This window comes from Rhinopithecus bieti, unplaced genomic scaffold (genome assembly GCF_001698545.2).
Source record: "Rhinopithecus bieti isolate Rb0 unplaced genomic scaffold, ASM169854v2 scaffold_38691, whole genome shotgun sequence".
NCBI lineage: Eukaryota > Metazoa > Chordata > Mammalia > Primates > Cercopithecidae > Rhinopithecus > Rhinopithecus bieti.
The window spans coordinates 1,740,186-1,762,348 of NW_016816690.1; the positions used below are offsets into that span (position 1 = coordinate 1,740,186).

The 22,163-nt window shown below is 46.4% G+C and overlaps 1 protein-coding gene across 1 annotated transcript in view; it reads left to right on the forward strand.

Moving 5' to 3' along the window:
* Positions 1–22,163, forward strand: part of PHF12 (PHD finger protein 12) — a 52,210-nt gene that overhangs the window by 27,319 nt on the left and 2,728 nt on the right. The window contains 11 exon segments of the mRNA XM_017855073.1: positions 2,731–2,803; positions 5,490–5,883; positions 8,020–8,140; positions 10,173–10,305; positions 12,305–12,469; positions 16,123–16,281; positions 16,887–17,303; positions 17,305–17,683; positions 18,930–19,055; positions 19,793–19,936; positions 21,281–21,379. Coding sequence (XP_017710562.1) covers positions 2,731–2,803; positions 5,490–5,883; positions 8,020–8,140; positions 10,173–10,305; positions 12,305–12,469; positions 16,123–16,281; positions 16,887–17,303; positions 17,305–17,683; positions 18,930–19,055; positions 19,793–19,936; positions 21,281–21,379 — 2,210 coding nt within the window.

Below are 22,163 nucleotides of genomic sequence, written 5' to 3' on the forward strand. Positions count from 1 at the left end.
GATTTTTTTTTTTTTTTTTTTTTTTTTTTTTTTTTTTGAGACAGAGTTTCACTCTTGTTGCCCAGGCTGGAGTGTAATGGCATGATCTCGGCTCAGCGTAATCTCCGACCCCTCGGTTCAAGCGGTTCTCCTGGGCTCAGCCTCCCGAGTAGCTGGGATTACAGGTGTGTGCCACCATGCCCAGCTAATTTTGTATTTTTAGTAGATATGGGGTTTCTCCATGTTGGTCAGGCTGGTCTTGAACTCTCGACCTCAGGTGATCCACCCGCCTCCACCTCCCAAAGTGCTGGGATTACAGGCGTGAGCCACTGTGCCTGGCATCAAAGATAGGAATTTCTTAAGCACAGATGTAGTCTGTTTTGTTTTTTGTTTTTGAGACGGAGTCTTGCTCTGTCGCCCAGGCTGGAGCGCAGTGGCACTGTCTCGGCTCACTGCAACCTCTGCTTCCCAGGTTCAAGCCATTCTCCTGCCTCAGCCTCCTGAGTAGCTGGGACTACAGGTGCGCGCCACCACCCCCAGCTAATTTTTGTATTATTGGTAGAGACAAGATTTCACCATGTTGGCCAGGCTGTTCTCAAACTCCTGACTTCGTGTTCTGCCTGCCTTGGCCTCCCAAAGTGCTGGGATTACAGGCTTAAGCCATCATGCCTGGCCTGTTTTTTGCTTGTTTGTTTGTTCATTTGTTTATTTTGAGATGGAGTTTCGCTCTTGTTGCCCAGGCTGGAATGCAATGATGTAATCTCAGCTTACTGCAACTTCTACCTCCTGCGTTCAAAGGATTCTCCTACCTCAGCCTCCCAAGTAGCTGGGATTACAGGTGCCCACCACCACACCCAGCTAATTTTTGTATTTTTAGTAGAGATGGGGTTTCACCATGTTAGCCAGACTGGTCTCGAACTTCTGATCTCAGGTGATCTGCTGTGTGCACAACCTCTATATTATAAAGATACGAGAAGGGAAGAGATCCAATCATTGTCCTAGTCCCTCTAATAAAATAAATAAGAGAACTACTGAAATGGGCAAAGCATGAGAAGTGCCAAAAGAGAGCTAAACCATGCAGTAAGAGGTCCAAGATACAGGAGTAATATGAACTCATGGAAAAGCTGTTTGGTTATCTATTGTTGCATGACAGACTACACCAAAACTCAGTGGCCTGGTACAGAAACTCGTTATTATCTCTCACAGTTCTGAGGGTTGCCTGGGCTCTGCTGGGTGGCTTTTCTGTTTCACATGATGCTGGCTGGGACTGCAGTAATTTGGAGGCTTCACTGAACTGGTATGTCACATACCATGACTCACTCACATAGCAGTAGTTGCTGCTGTGTGTTGGCTTGGAGTTCAGCTGAAGCTGTTTTTTTGTTTTTTGTTTTCTCAAGATGGAGTTTCGCTCTGTTGCCCAGGCTAGAGTGCAGTGGTGTGATCTTGGCTCACTGTAACCTCCACCTCCCAGGTTCAAGCACTTCTTCTGCCTCAGCCTCCCAAATAGCTGGGATTACAGGCATGTGCCACCATACCTGACTAATTTTTATATTTTTAGTAGAGATGGGGTTTTGCCATGTTGGCCAGGCTGATCTTGAACTCCTGACCTCAAGTGATCCACCAGCCTCAGCCTCCCAAAGTGCTGGGATTCCAGGTGTGAGTCACCACGCCCGACCCAAAACTGTTGATTGGAATACCTTGTCTCCTCCATGTCCTCTCTCATAGCATGACAGCAGGGCTCTAAGATGGAACTTTCCAAGCATATTTTTTAAAAAGTAGAATCTGCAGATCTCTTAAGGCCCAGCTTTGGAAGTTGCAACATTGTCACCTCTGCTGCATTCTGTGATCAAAGCAAGTCATAAGACAAGCACAATTCAAGAGGAGGGAAAGGGACTACCTGTGGATGGGAGGCAGAGCAAATAATTTGCAGTTGTCTTTAATCCATCACAGCTGATTGAGACAGATATGAAAGGATGAATAGAGTTTTGACAGGCATAGCTTTCTAAAGGAAGGGTATTCTAGAGGAAGAAATAGGAAGTCTTCCATTTGATTAGTGGGAAGAGCACCTGAAGGGGTCTGGGAAGATGGAATGGGACCATGTGACAGGGCTTTGAACAGCAGTTAGAAAAGCTTGGCCCTACACTAACAGGCTTTAAGAAAACAGTGTGGGCCGGGCGCGGTGGCTCAAGCCTGTAATCCCAGCACTTTGGGAGGCCGAGACGGGCGGATCACGAGGTCAGGAGATCGAGACCATCCTAGCTAACACGGTGAAAGCCCGTCTCTACTAAAAAAATACAAAAAACCAGCCGGGCGAGGTGGCGGGCGCCTGTAGTCCCAGCTACTCAGGAGGCTGAGGCAGGAGAATGGCGTAAACTTGGGAGGCGGAGCTTGCAGTGAGCTGAGATCCGGCCACTGCAATCCAGCCCGGGCGACAGAGCGAGACTCCGTCTCAAAAAAAAAAAAAAAGAAAACAGTGTGGAGGACCTCTCAGTTATTTTATTATACCTTTCCCTACAAACCCAGTGTTAATAGCTCTGGATTTGACTTCTGCCTCTGAGGCGTGGGAAGGGATGCTCACTCCTTAGGTTATTATGAGTGATGCTGACTTAGGCATTTTGAAGGAGGAGACAACCCTAGCAGTCCTGCAGACCTGTCCACAATAGGAGTTTACGAACATGAAAACCTAGCTAGGCTTTTCCTACTGCCTCAAAGGGCTAGTTACTTAGTCTTGCCCTTGTCTGTTCCCCACAGTAACCCTCCACTGAGTGAAGAAATGTTACCTCCTGGAGAGTGGATGTGTCACCGGTGCACTGTTCGCCGAAAGGTAATAATGCTGCTTTCTGAAGACTGTCCAGAAAGCCTGATCCAGAGCACTGATATGCTAGAGCTAAGACGACCTAGCCCTGAAGGCATTCTTGTCCCTTCTTCTTGTCTCTTCCAGCCCTGGAATCACCCCACTCTTCCCATGGTGACTGTTTGGAATCCAGTAGGGCCTAAAAATCCAAACATGGGCTGCTGAAATGGGCAGAAGAGGTGTGTTAACTTACTGAGCCATGTTTAGTCACTAGTGACAGGAGTAGTCTTATCTTCTTGTTAACCTCCTAATAAGTGGCCTGAATGTGGCAGCCTTATCCATGACTGAAGAACGAAGGCTGCTTCTCCAGCCTGATGGAAAATGGAGTTTTCTGTCACCCCAAGGCAAATAAGTCACTGGTATCCAGAGACTTGTCATACTGACGGAGAGGATTTTGAACCCATTTGTACCCCAAGTTGCCTAATCTTTCTTTAGCTTCCTGTCCTTCAGCTTTGATAATTCAGTACTGGCTTCAAGAATATGGTTTATTATTTTCTACTTTCAGAACTCTTGTGGGCAACAAAAGCTATATTCTCCCTTATTAAAAAAGGAAGTAGGTGTGCTTGCACCCAGATTATGATTGACCCAACCCTCAAATTATAGGCTATGGATTAGAATTTGTGCATTGTAATCCACCCCCCTGTGCTCCCCACACTAATTATACACCAAGCAACTTTCCTATGTTGTGACCTCACCTCTATTTGCCTGGTCCCCGAACGTGATGTCACAATGAATGATGACTTCCTTGGTTGCAGAAACAGGATGAGATGATTCAGGTTGTGGTTTATGTGTGTAACAGTTTCAGCCTTTAAGAAAGAAAGTAAACAAGCAGACATTATTTTTCAAATATGTGCATAAGGGTTCATATTAAAAAGCAAGCCAAAGCCAAGTCAACCACCTAACCACAGCTGTGGTTAAATTTCTCCATAAACCAAGCTATCTTCCAGCCTCTCCACCTTCCAAGATCCTTTCCTGTGCATCCCTAATTAGGTAAGAGCAGGGCCAGTTAGAGGCACCTGCCAGCTAAGAGCCCTCTCAAACTTGCCACTCAAAAAAGCTGGACCTGAAAAGGTTTAGGGGAGCTGAAGGAAAAGAGGTAAAGAGGGTGGAGAAAAGGAAATACTATGTTAGTTTGTATGGCAGGTGTTTTAATTATGTTATCCCATTATCTATTCATCCAGCCATAGATGGATACCGAATGCTGGCAGTAGATTTCCATTTTAGAAAGGAAGAAACGGAGGCTCAAAAATGTAGATTAACTTTCCCAAGGACTCAAAGGAATTGACAGAACCAATATTTAAACCAAATTCTCTCATTCCAAACCTCTGTTACGTCTTCATCAGTTTTCTAGGAGCAGAGCTACTTGTTGGGGATTATAGTATGCCCTTTTCTAACAGGGCACTTCTCCTAAGATGCCTCTTACCTTTCACATGGACCTCTTTGCCTACCAGTGCCAAGTCTGCCTTTTCCACCATCACCAGCACTGCTCCCCTTTGGCCCCCTGTATTTACACTGAAGTGAACTGAAATAATACATCCTCTGGCCTTCATCAGCTCCTGACATTCAGGTCCTATCATGATTCGTAGTGGAAGCACTAGGTCCTACTCCAACTCCAAATTATCTCTTTCATATATATGACCCTTTTTACCTCCCTCTACCATATCCCTGAGAGGAGAAGGAGAAAGATTTTTCTGTCTCATTTTACAGATGAAGAAATTCTTGCCCACCAGCATGAGTCACCACAAGGTCAGAGGGAATCAGTGGCAGAAGTAGGACAAGATCACAGGTCTCCTACCTGGAGATCAGTGTTAAACCTTCATTTGACCACTCTATTTGGAGTCCTGGAAGAAAATGTTCTATCAGATAGATATCCAGTCCTACTGAGTACACTTAATCTTTTTCCATTTCCTCACTTTCTAATAAGTGTCACTTATTTTGAGCAAAGTTTTTAAAACCATTCAGGAGGTCAGGAGGCTCTATAGTGATCTCATTTTTTTTTTTTTTTTTTGAGATGGAATCTTGCTCTGTTGCCCAAGCTGGAATGCAGTGGCGCAATCTCAGCTCACTGCAACCTCTTCCTCCCAGGTTCAAGCGATGCTCCTGCCTCAGCCTCCTGAGTAGCTGGAATTACAGCCGTGTGCCACCACACCCAACTGATTTTTGTGTTTTTAGTAGAGACGGGGTTTCACCATGTTGGCCAGGCTGGTCTTGGACTCCTGACCCCAGGTGATCTGCCCACCTCAGCCTCCCAAAGTGCTGGGATTACAGACATGAGCCACTGTGCCTGGCCCATTGATTTTTACTATTAGTCTCACTAAATTTATTCTCACTGTGTTACCTTTTTAGCCCTTTACCCTATACTTTATAGATGTTGTATGTCATATGATGAATTAGTGTTAATGATATATATTTTGTATAGTTATTCCTAACTTTCCATGCTTTTTGGTGATTCTCTGATGCAACAGTTTTGTCAGCTTTAGTTCAATTATAGTTGTGTCAACTTTAACAGACCAGTGTTCCAAGTCACCAGGTAGATGAGTCTGTCATATGTGAAGGCCTTTTACAGTTTTGGTTAGTGGTCTACCAGGACTTTGTAGCACCCATCTCTTTGTTTCATGGTACTTTTCATGATCGGCCCACCTGTTCATTTGCACAGAAACGAGAGCAGAAAAAGGAGCTTGGTCATGTCAATGGACTGGTGGACAAATCTGGCAAACGGACTACATCCCCCAGCAGTGACACTGACTTGTTGGACAGATCGGCCGGCAAAACTGAACTAAAGGCCATTGCCCATGCTCGGATCCTGGAAAGGAGAGCCAGCAGGCCTGGCACGCCCACATCCAACGCCAGCACAGAGACCCCCACCTCTGAGCAGAATGATGTCGACGAAGACATCATTGACGTGGATGAGGAACCAGTAGCAGCGGAGCCAGACTATGTGCAGCCCCAGCTGAGGCGGCCCTTTGAGCTGCTGATTGCTGCCGCCATGGAGCGGAACCCCACCCAATTTCAGTTGCCCAATGAACTGACTTGTACCACTGCACTACCAGGTCAGCCAAACCATCATCATATCCCTCCCCAACCCCAGTTTCCCCGAAGGACCAGCACAAAAGCAGTGCTGCCTGTGGAGTCACTGTTCATGTAGCTACTGTCTTGGGTTCCTGTTTCTGGTTCTGCTTGGAGAGATCTTTGAAGGTCTTAGCCATTACAGAGCTTACTCAGTTTTCCATTTTCTCAGTTTCTGAACTCCTTTCCTACCCCGCCCCAGAATTATCTTTTCCTTTTTTTTTTTTTTTGAGAAAGAGTCTCACTTTGTCACTGAGGCTGGAGTGCAGTGGTGCGATCTCAGTTCACTGCAACCTCCGCCTCCCAGGTTCAAGCAATTCTCGTGCCTCAGCCTTCCAAGTAGCTGGGACTATAGGCGCATGCCACCATGCCTGGCTAATTTTTGTATTTTTAATAGAGATGGGATTTCACCATGTTGGTCAGGCTGGTCTTGAACTCCTGACCTCAGGTGATCCACCCACCTCGACCTCCCAAAGTGCTGGGATTACAGGTGTGAGTCACCACACCTGGCCCCAGAATTATCTTTAAAAATATAGATAGATAGATAGATAGATAGATAGATAGATAGATGTATATTATACATTCACATGGTTCAAACATCAAAAAATATTAAGGGCTACAATGAAAATTTCCCTCCCACCCATCTGCCATTTGCCTACTTTCCACCTTCCTGCTCTTCACAGGTAACCACTGGTTGATTCTTCTCAAATTTCTTTGTGCATGTAAAAGCAAATACAGATATATGCTGATTAATTTCCCCTTAAGTAACATACTAGGTAACCCATTCTACATCTTGCTTTTTTTGTTGTTGTTTTCACTTTAAAATATTTTCTTGAAGTCTTTTTATATTAATATAGTTTTTTTTTTTTTTTTTTGAAACAGTCTTGCTCTGTCACCCAGGCTGCACTGCACTGTGGTGCAGTGGTATGACCACAGCTCAAGTAATCCTCCCACCTCAGCCTCCCAAGTAGCTGGGACCACAGGTGCACACCACCACACCCAGCTAATTTTTATATTTTTTATAGAGACAGGGTCTCACAATGCTGCCAGGGCTGGTCTCCAACTGTGCTCACATGATCCTCCTGCTTTGGAGGCTCCCAAAGTGCTGGGATTATAGGCATGAGCCACTGCACCTGGCCTTCTCACTTTTTTTAATGGTTTCATAGTAGTTCATTATACAGATACGTGATTATTTATTTAACCAATTTTCTATTAATGGACATTTAGGTTCCAAATCTTTTGTTACTACTGGTAGTGTTTCAGTGAATAACTTTGTAAATACATTATTGTATACATGTATAGATGTGTGACTATATCTATAGGACAATAAAATTGCTGGGTCAAAACTATGCATTTATAGTTTTGATAGATATTGCCAAATTGTCCTCCATTCTTTTTTCTTTTTTTTTTTAAGTCCTGGCTTCTTGATACCGTAAAGCTTCTAGGTCTTACTTTTTCCTCCCAGAGAAAGTGAAATTGGTAGACTTAAGAAGAATGCATATGGAATCAAAGCTTCTCTGATTTTTATGAAAATGTGGGCCAGGTGTGGTGGCTCACACCTGTAATCTTGGTACTTTGAGAGATCAAGACAGGAAGATCGCTTGAGACCAGGAATTGGAGACCAGTCTGGGCAACATGATGAGACCCTGTCTCTCAAAAAATAAAAATAAAAAAGTTAGCTGAGTTTGGTGGCCCACACCTGTAGTCCTGGCTAATATGGAGGCTAAGGCAGGAAGGTTGCTTGAGCCCAGTAGTTCAAGGTTGCAGGCCAACTCCACAGAATAGTCCTTGTTGACTACATGACTTGGACATTTACATTTCTTAGGTTACCAGTATCTAACCTAGCATTTCTGACCGTTTTATGTTTGCAAAACAGTTAGATGTGTTTCTGCCATAGAACAGATGACTTCTGATTCTGACTTATGTATTAGTCTCTTTTTTTTCTTCCTTTCTCATTCTTTTTTCTAACTTAAAATCAATCCCAGGGCCTTAGAGAGAAATCCACGCCTAGGTCATGGCACATGCTTAAGATCCATTTTTGTCACTTAATGTTGTTTCCATATTGCAGGCTAGGAACTCAGAAGCCAGGGATAGCTCAGCACCATCACTTTCTTTTCTAGGTTCTAGCAAGAGGAGAAGAAAGGAGGAAACAACAGGGAAAAATGTTAAGAAGACACAGCATGAATTAGATCACAATGGTCTCGTTCCCTTACCGGTCAAAGTCTGCTTCACGTGTAACAGGTATTTTCTTTCATACTAAGGGGCTCTTTCTCATACTTAGCAAATGATACTTTTTCTCTCATCACCTCTTCCAGACCAGGTATGTTAAATGGGAACAGCCCATATTCGGATAGTATGAGTAAACGGAGACTGACTAATGGACTGATGAGAGCCTTTAATGTGTATGTGTTAACAACATATTTTCTGAAGAATCACAGTATAAGAGTACTGTGAACTGTGTTGAGGCCGAGCACGGTGGCTCATGCCTGTAATCTCAGCAATTTGGGAGGCCAAGGCAGTCAGATTGTTTGAACCTGGGAACTTGAGATCAGCCTGGACAACACAGTGAAACCGTGTCTCTACAAAAAAAAATTTTTTTTTAATGAGCCAGGTAGTATGGTGATACGCACCTGTAGTCCCAGCTACTCGGGAGGCTTAAGCAGATTAGCCCTGGAGGCTAAACTGTGATCATGCCACTGCACTCTAGCCTGGACAACAGAGCGAGACCCTGTATTTTAAAAACAAAAACAATTACGCCTGTAATCCCAGCACTTTGGGAGGCCGAGGCGGGCGGATCACGAGGTCAGGAGATCAAGACCATCCTGGCCAACATGGTGAAATTCCATCTCTACTAAAAATACAAAAATTAGCTGGGCATGGTGGCATAGCGCCTGTAGTCCCAGCTGCTCCAGAGGCTGAGGCAGGAGAATCACTTGAACCCGGGAGGCGGAGGTTGCAGTGAGCTGAGGTCACGTGCCACTGCACTCTAGCCTGGTGACAGAATGAGACTCCATCTCAAAAAAACTGTGTTTAGACACTAGAACGAGAGGAGTTGGACTTAAACTAAACATTAACTTGAATCACTAAAGATAAGTTTAAAAGTAGTATAAGGATCTATGATAGTGTATATTGGACTGGATAACTTCCAAAAGCCCCTAGGGCTGCCCCAGTCTGGGACACAGGTTTCCTCCAAACAGGATCTCTTTGACAGAAACCAGCTGCTTCAGTTACTGAAGCTGGACTTGTTGGCTTAGGTCTGTTAGAAGTACTGTATTATGGTCAGAGCAGAGTAGTAAGAGAAAGTAACTATCAAAAAGAAATATTTCACAGCAAAAGCTATAGGGAAAGGGAACTAGATAGCAGAGTGGCAGAACTCTGAGGCAGGACAAACTGTGGCTCCAGTGCATCTTGGGGACCCCAGAAGTATTGTAGTTACAAATCGTAGTTGTAATTTGCTTAGTCCTCCTCCCTTGAACCCTGCTTACATGAATATATTACAAAATCATCTTTCCAGCACACCTCTAATTGTCAGTTCTGCTGAGTGCTTCATACAGAAGATAAATATTTGCTTGCTATAGTTAAGACTCCAGAAAGGTTGCTAGTGATTTTTTAATGAAGTAGCCTCTCTCTTTTAAGAAGTAGGAAGATCAGAGCAGAGTTCACTGTTTTCCCCCAGTGAGTACTGAACATTGATCATCCCTGCTCTGTACTCCAACTAAACATTCACTTTCCCACAAGACACATTCTTCTTAGAAAAGAGAATAATGGAGAACCTAATGGGAGCCCCCAAATCCATCCATCTGGCTTTTTTTTTTTTTTTTTTTTTTTTTTTTTATTTTAAGATAGAGTCTTGCTCTGTAACCCAGGCTGGAGTGCAGTGGTGCCATCTTGGCTTGCTGCAACCTCTGGCCTCCTGGGTTCAAGCGATTCTCCTGCCTCAGCCTCCCGAGTAGCTGGGATTACAGGCGCCCACCACCACGCCCGGCTAATTTTTTGTATTTTTAGTAGAGACAGGGTTTCCCGTGTTGGTCAGGCTAGTCTCGATCTCCTAACCTCAGGTGATCCGCCTACCTCGGCCTCCCAGAGTGCAGGGATTAGGCGTGAGCCATCGTGCCAGCCCCATCCATCTTTCTAATCATGAGTGTAACTGAATCACTGGAGGAAGATGTGGGAGAATGTTAGGATTAAGAAGACAAGGCTATTCCACAGGTCAAGAGTTAGTTTGAATTTTCCTTTTCTTGCCACAGAAATGGCCTACATCTCTATTTTGCAGGAGTTGCCGCGTGGCTCCTCTCATCCAGTGTGACTATTGCCCTCTCCTGTTTCACATGGACTGCCTCGAGCCGCCGCTCACTGCCATGCCCCTGGGCAGATGGATGTGTCCAAATCACATCGAACATGTAGTGGTAAGCACAGCAATGTCCATTCAGTCCTCAACAGGCATAGCTGGAGCGTGGACTGATTAGTAGAAAGCCTATTAAGGTCAGCTTGGTGCCAAGTTTACCACATATTTACCAAATATTTGACATATTTCAGCTATGCTTTTTCTCACAATGTTTTGTTTCGGCTACCCACACAGACTTAACTCACTAGTGCTTTGCTGTTTGTAAGTGACTTCTCCTAGAGAGAATTAAGCAGTTGATGTTACAGCCCTAAAAGGGGAGTATATTAGATCCAACCTTAAGGAAATAAATCGTTGGCTGTCTGGGGTACATGTGTCCCAGGCACCAAATGAAGTTCAGTAAATAAGCTGTTGAATGAATAATGGTGTGAAGGTTCCTATTGCTTTATCTTCCAAGAGTCTTGGGTTTATTTTCCAGACTGAGGCTAGAACAGAGCTGTCACTTGCTATCTCCAAAATAAGTTTAGGACATCTCTTTATAGGCAGTTAGAACAGTCACTCACAAGATTGAATGGGAGAGGATTTGAGAAGGAGGAGCTCCCTCATAAGAGCAACCTTCCAGATTAAAAGGGCTACTGCTTAAGACATTGTCAAATGATGATAACCATGGAATGACCGTTGGCATTCATGGCAATGTGCTGCTGACCTTACACTGAGAGGAACCTCCGTTAAAGATTTGCACTCGGTTAAAGATTTGCACACATGGAAGAGAAGAGTTACTTTGTGTTCTTTTGACTCATGCCACTCAAAAATTTTTCTAGGAGGAAAATCTAGTCTTGTTTTGCTTCCTTGTATCTCTCCTTGTCTTGTTTTGCTTCCTGATGAACCGAAATAAAATGACCATAAGCAGTTTACCCAAATATGAAACTTAAAGAGCAGCTTTCTAGCAGTTGACAACTTCTTAGTTGGTTACATTTTTACTAGCCACTGAAAGGTTTTTCCTGATTTATGAATTAGGAAGCTGCCACAACAGGTCCTTTCTTTTGAATTAAAATGTAGGGGCCCAGATGTAGAAGAGGAAAAGCGGCATAATTTCTGTATACCTTCTGTATATTATTGCAGAAACTCTTCTTTCTTTTCTCCCTTTGGCCTCTAAGAGCAATCCAGGGTTTTCCCTTCCAGTAGAGGAAGATTGATATCAAGATGGGTTAACTTACGCTCCTTGGTACCATGGAGTAGGAATAGAGCAGAGCACACAGAGTTCTGGTTCTGACCCAGTTGTCAGCCAAGCTCCTATGTAGAACACAGTCCTGCTTTTCCTGTGAGAGAGGCCCTTACTGGGAAGGGAGTCTGGATCTCTTTAAGGGTCAAAGCATATGTCTCCTCTGAAACCTGTGCTGCTATTAGAGGACCCTGCAAAGGCTTCTCTGAGCTGGAACAGAAGACTGTCAGAGGCTGAATTTGGAAGGGCACTTCTTGCTTGATTTCTCCTGCCTTCCTTAAGGCTCTCTAGGGAGCAGGAACATACTGGCTTTCTTCCACTGTACTGGGCAGGGCTAAGTAGGAAGTCTCGTCCATGTTCCCTTGCTCTCTGACAAGAGTGCTGACATCCTGGTCCCTAATTGAGGGAACCCATGTGGCCAAGGGCTTCTAGTTTTTTTTTTTTTTTTTTTTTTTTTTTTGAGACGGAGTCTCGCTCTGTCGCCCAGGCTGGAGTGCAGTGGCCGGATCTCAGCTCACTGCAAGCTCCGCCTCCCGGGTTCACGCCATTCTCCTGTCTCAGCCTCCCGAGTAGCTGGGACTACAGGCGCCCGCCGGGTCGCCCGGCTAGTTTTTTTTTTGTATTTTAGTAGAGACGGGGTTTCACCATGTTAGCCAGGATGGTCTTGATCTCCTGACCTCGTGATCCGCCCGTCTCGGCCTCCCAAAGTGCTGGGATTACAGGCTTGAGCCACCGCGCCCGGCCTCAGGGCTTCTAGTTTTTAAACGCAGGGGATGGGGTTAACTGGGACAGGAGGTGCCTTTTGAGGCCCACCACAGGGTTGTGTCTGCTTTGTCCCTAGCTGAACCAGAAGAATATGACACTGAGCAATCGGTGCCAGGTGTTTGATCGTTTCCAGGACACCATTTCGCAGCATGTCGTCAAAGTGGACTTCCTGAACCGAATCCACAAGAAGCACCCCCCTAACCGGCGTGTGCTCCAGTCAGTCAAAAGAAGAAGCTTGAAGGTAAGTCACAATCAGGGACAGGCAAGATGGTGGTCTGCCTGCCATCATGGGTTAGACAGAGGATCACTGTCCCGGTTTTACAGGCAGGGAAACTGAAGCCCCAGAGATGTGTTTGTGGTGTCTAGTGAGTAATGAATGTGACCTTCATTTTAATACTTGGGGATGATGGTCAGGATTATGAGGGCCAAACCTCAAGTTAGCCTTTGAAGTCTACCAGTGTCTAGTTTTCCAAAGGATAAGCACTCTTCAGCCCATCCCACCAAACCCAAATGTGCTCCATTGTTACTGCCACCCTCACCTAATGCTCATTCTATCTGTTTCTGTTGGATGGTCTCTGTCCACGAGGCAAGGTAAAGGTGGGGGTGATTAAGCAGAAAGAGCCACGTGGAAGGTGAAGAGCTAATCCCAGCTCAGGAACTTAAGCGGAAAATATCTAAAGGAAAGTTAAATCTGTTTTTCCAGGCTGCTGTTAATATATCACCAATACTCCAAATTGTAGCATAGCTGTAATAATACCTAACATTTATATGCACTTGACGTTGACCACAGTGTGTTTACAGAGACTGACAGAAAAATTTCCCTTGAAAAGCATTTGGTGGTAGTGAGGATGTTTTTAAACCATTCAGTCCCCTCATTCAGTTAACCTAGAGGGCCCAACACTATATACCCATATACAAACTTGTTTTTCTCTTTTGAAATGATCCCACAGTCTTATGTGCTAACAGAAACCAGCACTTCTCAAGTATGACCACTTGGTGGCAGCCACACTTTAAAATGAATCACCCGCGGTGGCTCACGCCTGTAATCCCAGCACTTTGGGAGGCCGAGGCAGGTGGATCACCTGAGGTCAGGAGTTCGAAACCAACCTGACCAGCATGGTGAAACAGGCGGGTGGATCACCTGAGGTCAGGAGTTTGAAACCAACCTGACCAGCATGGTGAAACCCCATCTCTACTAAAAATACAAAACATTAGCCGGGTATTGTAGCAGATGCCTGTGATCCCAGCTACTCGGGAGACTGAGGCAGGAGAATCATTAGAACGCTGGGAGGTGGGAGGGTGCAGTGAGCGGAGGTCACGCCATTGCACTCAGCCGAACCAACAAGAAGTGATACCTGTCTCAAAAAAAAAAAAAAAAAAATCGGTGGGCGCGGTGGCTCACGCTGTATCCCAGCACTTTGGAAGGCCGAGAACGGGCGGAATCCACGAGGATCAGGAGACATCCGAGACCATCCCTGGCTAACATGTGAAACCCCGTCTCTACTAAAAAATACAAAAAAACTAGCCGGGCGATGTGGCGGCGTGCCCTATAGTTCCCAGCTACTCCGGAAGCTGAGGTCAGTGGGAGAATGGCGTTAACACCCGGGAGGCGGAGCCTTGCCACGCGAGCTGAGACCCGGCCACTGCCACTCCAGCCTGGCGACAGAGGCAAGACTTCGTGGACCCGTGAGGCGGAGCTTGCAGTGAGTTGAGATCCGGTCCACTTGCAACTCCAGCCCTGGGCGACCAGAGCCGAGACCCCGTTCAAAAAAAAAAAAAAAAAAAAGGCCGGGTGCGGTGGCTCAAGCCTGTAATCCAGCACTTTGGGAGGCCGAGGCGGGCAGATCACGAGGTCAGGAGATCGAGACCATCCTGGCTAACACGGTGAAACCCCGTCTCTACTAAAAATACAAAAAAAAAAACTAGCTGGGCGAGATGGTGGGCACCTGTAGTCCCAGCTACTCGGGAGGCTGAGGCAGGAGAATGGTGTAAACCCAGGAGGCGGAGCTTGCAGTGAGCCGAGATCGCGCCACTGCACTCCAGCCTGGGTGACAGAGCAAGACTCCGTCTCCAAAAAAAAAAAAATTAGTCACACCACTGCCATTACCTTCATTGGGTATCAGCCCTAACAAGATGCTAACTGTTGAAAACTGTGTAACAAACTTAACTGGGCAAATATTTACACGTCAGTGGAGGCACAGATTTTCCAAAACTAGATTCAAATATTTTGGTGATGGATGATATTAAAGGTAGTATGCCTCATCTTAGTGAAACAGATCTAAAAGTAATCCAGACTGTGTAATTCACCGTATAGATTTGTCAGAGAACATGGCTGTTGAAGTGAACAGGCCAGGAGACCTTGATAAAAATCCTGTCGTTGTATGGTGCTCCTCCCCGCTTTTTAAGTGTTTCTCTAGTGAGGAAACTCAAAGGGCATGAGTTACCTGCAAAGCATTTTGTACTTGGACGGTTTGAGAATGAAATGAGGACCGTAGAACCATAGAACATTGGTGAAGAACCCCAGCTCTCTCCTGCTTGATTCTAGCAATTCAGGAAAAATCTGCTGAGAACTTTGTATCTTGGTTGTGAATTTCTCCTCCACTTAGCCCTTCACTCTTCCCCAGGGGTAGCCTTAGACTAGTCCACTGTTCCTTTCCTCTTCCTCTCATTCCTAGGTGATCTCAGAAAGCCCCTGGCACCAGCTAAGGCCATCACCAGTCCATGGTGATGACTCTCAACTCCATATTCCATGCCTTTCTCCTTATATCCAGACTCATATCTGCTTGCCCATCCCACAGATATCTCAGGATGAACCTCCCTAAGACCAAAAGTCTTCTGTCTCCACATCTGCTCTGCCTCCTATGTCTCCTATTACAGTAAATAACAATGATCACTACTCACTCCCTCAGACCAAAATTCTGGGAACCATTTTCAGTTCTTTTTCCCTTGTCTACCATAAGGATTTTGTCACCAAATCTGTTGGTTCTCTGGATGTTTTCCAAATCCACAAAGGGCTATCACATCTCTATGCCTTACATGCTTCTCCCCCTCCCTTATTTTTCCTTTATCTGCCTGGAAGATCCTTCTCAACTTCCAAGTGTCAACTCAAATACTGACTTCCTATAAAATCGTCCCTAATCCCAAATTCCTGTCCCCCAAACTAAAATAAGCACTCTTTATGTTTTTAATAGCACCTTAGACATGTTTCTATTCTAGAAACCATTACCTTGTGTTATAATATTTCTGTATTTATCTTCCCACTAGTCTGTGAGCTTTTTGAGGGCAAGTCTTAAGTTTTATTCATCTCTGGATCTCTAGAACTTGGAAGAGTGCCTAGACACAGGAGGTGCTCAATAAATGTTGGTTGAATGTATGAATGACTCTTTGTTTGTGTGGCTCTTTCAGTCTTACATGGTGTGATTCAGAGTGTGTCTTCTGTTTTTGTTGCACAAAAACGTCTGTAGTTGTTTCATGAGTCGTGAATGAATGAATGAAGGAAACTAACATTGATTGAGTGCTTATCATGAGCCAGGCCTTATGTCAAGCATTTTTCTGTCTCAGTGACTGCTCACCCACCCCCAGACTTGACACTGAGCAATAAGAACCCAGAGTACCACTCTGAAGCCCTGTCCATTGCCAGTCTTACACCTTTCAGGCTGAAGCAGAAGACAGCACGCAGTGGTTTCTGTGTTCTGCAGGCCTTAGACCTTGATGAAGAAAAGTGGAGGTCCCACCTGCTATTTCCATTTCTGAGCTTCCTTTTCCTCAGTGGACCCCAGAGTGGATGGTCCCTTGAGCACCAGCACCACAGACAGAACAGCATACCAGGGCAGAATCAACTGGACATGTTGGAACTATCTCCCTATCCTTCCTCCTCCTGTCTATCCTGAACAGGTTCCCGATGCTATAAAATCTCAGTACCAGTTTCCACCCCCTCTCATTGCACCCGCGGCCATTCGGGACGGGGAGCTGATCTGCAATGGGATCCCTGAGGAATCACAGATGCACCTTTTGAACTCTGAGCACTTAGCCACCCAAGCAGAGCAGCAAGAGGTGAGTGAAGGCAGGGCTGGAATTCCAAATCCAATCTTCCTTCCATGTCACCACAGCTGTTATCGGAAGTAGCCTCAGTGTCATTCTCATTCCAGTCCCCACCCATCCTCATCCTAACCCCTCAAGAGTTGAGTATTCCAGGGGGAACCTCTGACTCAAATCCCAAAGGCAAGTAAGAGATCTACAAAGGCAACTGGTCTACTTCTCTCCATCGTTACCCCAGTGCACTGTGATATGGTCAAATCTATACTGTAGAAAGAGATGAGTAGACCCACAGAGAGGTTAGGTGATAGTGCTGGACATACCACAGGTGCTCGGGGTACTTGCTGAATATTGGTCACAAGTAAGCCTTAAAGGCAGAGTCAAAATGCAGATCCCAAGCTCTGTTGGCCAGAGGGAGTGTTGCCTGCTGAGGGTACCCTCAAGTCTTGCTTGGGAATGGAAATGGAATTATATGAGGAGTCAAGCACACCCTTTGTGAGCATTTGCGATGGGACCTTGGAAACTGCTTGTCAGCCCTGCTGCAGCCCTGACCGCTGTGGCAGGAAGGACCAGCGCCTCTCAGGCCTCTCACCCCCATCTCCTCTCCTCTCCTTCCATTGCAGTGGCTCTGTAGTGTTGTTGCGCTCCAGTGCAGCATATTGAAACATTTATCTGCTAAGCAGATGCCTTCGCATTGGGACTCTGAACAGACAGAGAAGGCTGATATTAAGCCTGTTATTGTGACTGACGGCTCAATCACCACCTCCCTGCAAACAGCTGGCAAGACACCTACACCTTCCCACTACCCCTTGTCCTGCCCCTCAGGGATTAGCACCCAGAATTCCTTGAGCTGCTCTCCACCCCACCAGCCCCCAGCCCTAGAGGACATCGGCTGCAGTTCTTGTGCAGAAAAATCCAAGAAAGCCCCTTGTGGGACTGCCAATGGGCCAGTGAACACAGAGGTGAAAGCTAATGGCCCACACCTCTACAGCAGCCCTACTGATTCCACGGACCCCCGGCGACTTCCAGGCGCTAACACACCCCCTACCAGGCCTCTCACACCGGCAAGGCTGGCCCCGGCCCCTCACGCCACCAGCGGCTGGGGGCCTTCAGAACCACACCGTCGGCATCATTGTGAAGACAGAGAATGCCACTGACCCCAGCTCTTGCCCCCAGAGGAGTTTTGTTCCTGTCCCAAGCCTGCCCCCTTCCATTCCCAGCTCTTGTGCCAGCATCGAGAACACCAGCACTTTGCAAAGAAAGACTGTCCAATCACAGATAGGACCTCCGTTGACAGATTCAAGGCCACTGGGCTCACCCCCAAATGCCACCCGGGTGCTCACTCCCCCCCAAGCAGCAGGAGATGGTATCTTGGCCACAGGAGCCAACCAACGATTCAGCTCACCAGCGCCATCGTCAGGTGAGTGCTGCTCAGCCTTGGGGTGATTTGGAATAATTTTATGCTCTTTCTGGCAAATAAGACAAGATTCCAAAAGCACTTATATCCCTGTGAATACTTCAGAGGACTTTGGCCTCTGTATTGTTTGTCTTACTCCCGTTTCCGTAATAGAAGAGGAAGCACATGTTAACTTGTCCCATTTATAGATGGGACTGCTTAGACTCTGAAAGCTTCAGTGATTTCCTTAAAATGACCTACGGAGTCAGTGGCAGGATTGGAACCACAGCCCAGGTCTCCTGATTCCATCCCACACCTTCCAGGCCTAGGCCCCTGCCTGTTTTGTTCTGTCACCTTAAAAGAAGGCAGGGTGCTCTCTGGAATTACTGTGATCAGCCTGAGGTTCTGGGTGATGGCCTCAGTATTGTCAGATCCGCACAAAAGAATGGATTCATGCTTGATGCATATTCTCAAAGTTCATCTGATGGACTTCCGTGTCAGGAAGCAGGGATAGACAGCAGCACTGTCTTTCAGAGGAGCTGTAGAGTGGGATACCCACAGGGGTTGGTCTAGCCCAGAAGCTTGCCCTCGGGCCACATGCCAAAGGGCGGTCCTTTAGGTCTGTACTTGGCCTACTATGGACCTGCTCTCTCAGCTGTCCCCAGACAGCACTCAGGACCTTGAGGTTGCTGACCCCGGCATCTGAACCAGGTTTCAGATGCTGCTGGAACCCCCTGTGGTCTCTCCCGTCTGAACTGAAGCCGGCCTCCTAGTCAGCTGGGAGTCTCGGTAACCAGGTGATTGTGATTTCTCTGCATGGGGGCCCCTGGTCCCAGGATGGCCCCACTCCCAGGCTGTTTTCCTGTCTCTATTTATCGCTTCATACCAGTGTGGGTAGATTTTCCATGCTGTGAGTCATATTTCAGTAGGCAGGAATTATAAGGGCAGGCACCACTTATTTAAAAGTAGAGGCAGCAGGGAGGTGGTCATGGCCCAAAGAATGAAGCTGCCCCACCACTTTCCCCAGAGCAGTGGATTTCAATGATTCCCAGTGCTCTGGAGACTCCTGCGTGCCCGGGTGCTTTGTCATTCTCTCTGCCCTTCCTCACCACACGTTTTTAGCTCTAGGAGTTCCAGAGCCTATGGGTTGAGAATCAAGAAGGGAACATCACCTTGGGTCCGAAATCCAGACCTGTCTCAGCAGTGGGGGATTGGACCGGTGGGTTTCCCTCAGGCGACGTAAGTAACAGTCTTCCTGCTCCGTCCCCAGATGGCAAGGTCAGCCCCGGCACGTTATCCATAGGAAGCGCTTTAACCGTACCCTCTTTCCCAGCCAACTCTACTGCCATGGTGGACCTCACCAACTCACTTCGAGCATTTATGGATGTCAATGGAGGTGAGTGAATGAGCTGCTGCTGTTCCATCAGTTGATATGTTGAAGGTGCTATTCTTATACAGCATTCAGCTCATTTCAGAAAGGGAGGGAAGGAGCACCTGATCCCAGAGGCCTAGGGGGAGATGGGAATGAAGAGTATCCTTTTGGATAGGGGGGTGGGGTGAAAAAGAAAGCTCCTTCTCTAGCTCTGCCTTGTACATGTGCATATACACATAATCAAAGATGGAGGGAGGACAGAGCCAAGCTGAACCAGTGAGACGAGAACAAAATCACTTTAGGCAGATCACCTGGATTTGCAGAATAAAACTAGGATCCTCACTCCCAAAGGAGGGACCTCATCTGTGGGAAACCCCCAAAGTCCAGGAGAACAGGGACAGATCTTGATCTCTGTGAACACAAGGTGGGTAGAAAATTCAAGTCTCAATATCAGACATCCAGGCCCTCCCCCACAGACAGGCAAGTGGTTTATTCCACTGTGCCGTTCTAGGAGCACTATTAAAATCAATTCACCCAACTGCAGGAGGCAGCTGCACAGGCTGCATTGGGACCCATCTCACTGCACATAGCAAGTGAAATGCCCAGCTGCAGATCCTGTACGCTCTGTACTCAATGCTGTTTAAGTAAAAGTTACTTGACTGGATTTTAGAAATGCCGAACTATTTGCTCCGTGACCCTGATTTGCTTCCACATTCCACTTCCATCTCAGCGGCTTTTTAATCTTTCTCTTTGGCTAATAGAAATCGAGATAAATATGCTGGACGAGAAGCTGATCAAGTTTCTGGCCTTGCAGAGAATACATCAGCTTTTCCCCTCCCGGGTCCAACCTTCACCGGGCAGTGTCGGGACACATCAGCTGGCTTCTGGAGGGCACCACACAGAAGGTGCGCATGTACACACCTGTCACCACATCATCAGATCTCCCCTCTACGTGTGTGAATGGTCACCTTGCCTCCATGGAGAATCTGAGCTTCCAGTATCTCAAACCTTCTTGTGTGCTTTTCATGGGCTTAATAAAGCACCATGGTTTTTTTCTGAAGAGAGCAGGAACAAGATGGCAACCACAGCTTTCTTATCAGACTTGGGGAAGTCTGCTGTAACTTTCTTTCATATATAAGTCCACTTCGAGACACAGCAAAGCAGCTACCAGTAGCTTTGGGTATATGTAGTGTACTTTCTGCTTACTTGCTTTCAAATATTTGAATTAGAAGGGCTTCCCGACTGAGTGCAGTGGCTCACACCTGTAATCCCAGCACTTTGGGAGGCTGAGGCGGGAGGATCACTTGAACCCAGGAGTTGGAGACCAGCCTGGGCAACACAGTGAGACCCTATCTCTACAAATAATTTTAAACTTAGCCAGGCATGGTGGCATACACCTGTAGTCCCAGCTGCTTGGAAGGCTAAGGTGGGAGGATCGCTTGAGCCTGGGAGGTCAAGGCTGCAGTGAGCTATGGTTGCACCACTGCACTCCAGCCTGGGTGACTGAGTGAGACCCTATCTCTAAATAAATAAATAAATAAATAAATAAAAATTTTTAAAAGAATGGCTTCCCAAGAGGGAACTTTTCAAGTTCAAGGTGAGAAATAGAATAACAGTAGTCCAACCTTCTGGAAATTTTCCCCGAGTGGTTAACTCTGTTTCAGGTATGTCTGAGCATTAGCCATTAAAAGCCTTGCTGCTTCAAAGTGTGGTTCCCAGACCAGCAGCATCAGCTGCCCCTGAGAGCTTGTTAGAAATGCAGAGCTCAGTGCATTGGTTTTTTGCCTATTTTTAAAGAAAACAGCAAAAGAAATGCAGAGCTAAGGCCCCTCCTCAGACCTGTTGAATCAGAATCTGCATTTCAACAAGATATGTAGGCGATTCATATGCACATTAAAGTTTGAGAAACACTGGTCCATGCCGTCTGTTTTTCCATGTTCTCCCTATAGTACCAGCTAGAATATCCCAGATTAGCCAACCAGGAGCCCAGGAACTTACAGAGTACTGTCATCTCTGACTTCTCTGACTGTCTTCAAAGATGGTCCTCTGTACCCTGTGTTGGAAATGCTGTGGGTGGGGAGAGAAAGTCTACCCTGCAGCAGCTCAGTGTTGGATGTGAGTTTGGAAAGATGAGTCATCCATTGGGATTTTCTCCAGGCCATGAGCCAAAGGTCCAGATTTTGTTGGTTTATGTTTGGATCACAGGATCTGAGTTTCTGAATGATCCTATTCCTATGTTTGTCTTGTAGTGCAAAGAAAGGAGGTACAGGCCCGAGCTGTGTTCTACCCCCTCTTAGGGTTGGGAGGAGCTGTGAACATGTGCTATCGAACCCTCTACATCGGGACAGGTGAGCCAGCCAGGAAGCTGGGAGAGACACTGAATCTGTTCAGCCCTAAAGACTGATACCCTTACCCACAGAAGTTAGAAAGGGGTGAGGGAAGCCCTTTCCAGAGTTGACTGCTTTAAACCAGTGGATAGCTAGACAAGAGAAACTAAGAATAGAGACAATCAGCCGGTCACAGTGGCTCACACCTATAATCCCAGCATTTTGGGAGGACGAGGCAGGAGGAACACTTGAGCCCAGGACTTCAAGACCAGCCTGGGCAACATGGTGAAACCCCATCTCTACCAAAAACAAATACAAAAAATTAGCTGGGCACATGCCTATAGTCCCAGCTACTTGGGAGGTTGAGGTGGGAAGATCACCTGAGCCTGGGAGGTCGAGGCAGTGATCCTGTTCATGCCACTGCACTCCAGCCCAGGCAACAGAGTGAGACCCTGTCTCAAAAATAGATGATCAGTTCCTTGTCTTCCCTTGTTCAGGCCCTTTTGCTTTGTCTTTGCCCAATATTGCATCAGCAGAGATGAAAGTCAGCTCTGACTACTGCCCAGGGAGGCACTTTAAACACTGCAGGGAAGAACCCAAGGAGAAGGCAGATGCTTTGTCCCTGGTGGTCTTTGAAAGAGTGATAGGCTCACACATACCCAATCTTTAATTAGACCTGTATCTTTTTTTTGTTTTGTTTTCCCTAGAAGTCCTAGAGACAGATAGTTCTATATCTGGTACAGAAGGACAGACAGATTAGTCCTTACCCTAGAAACTTCCCTTTCTTTAAGGTGATATGATTTTC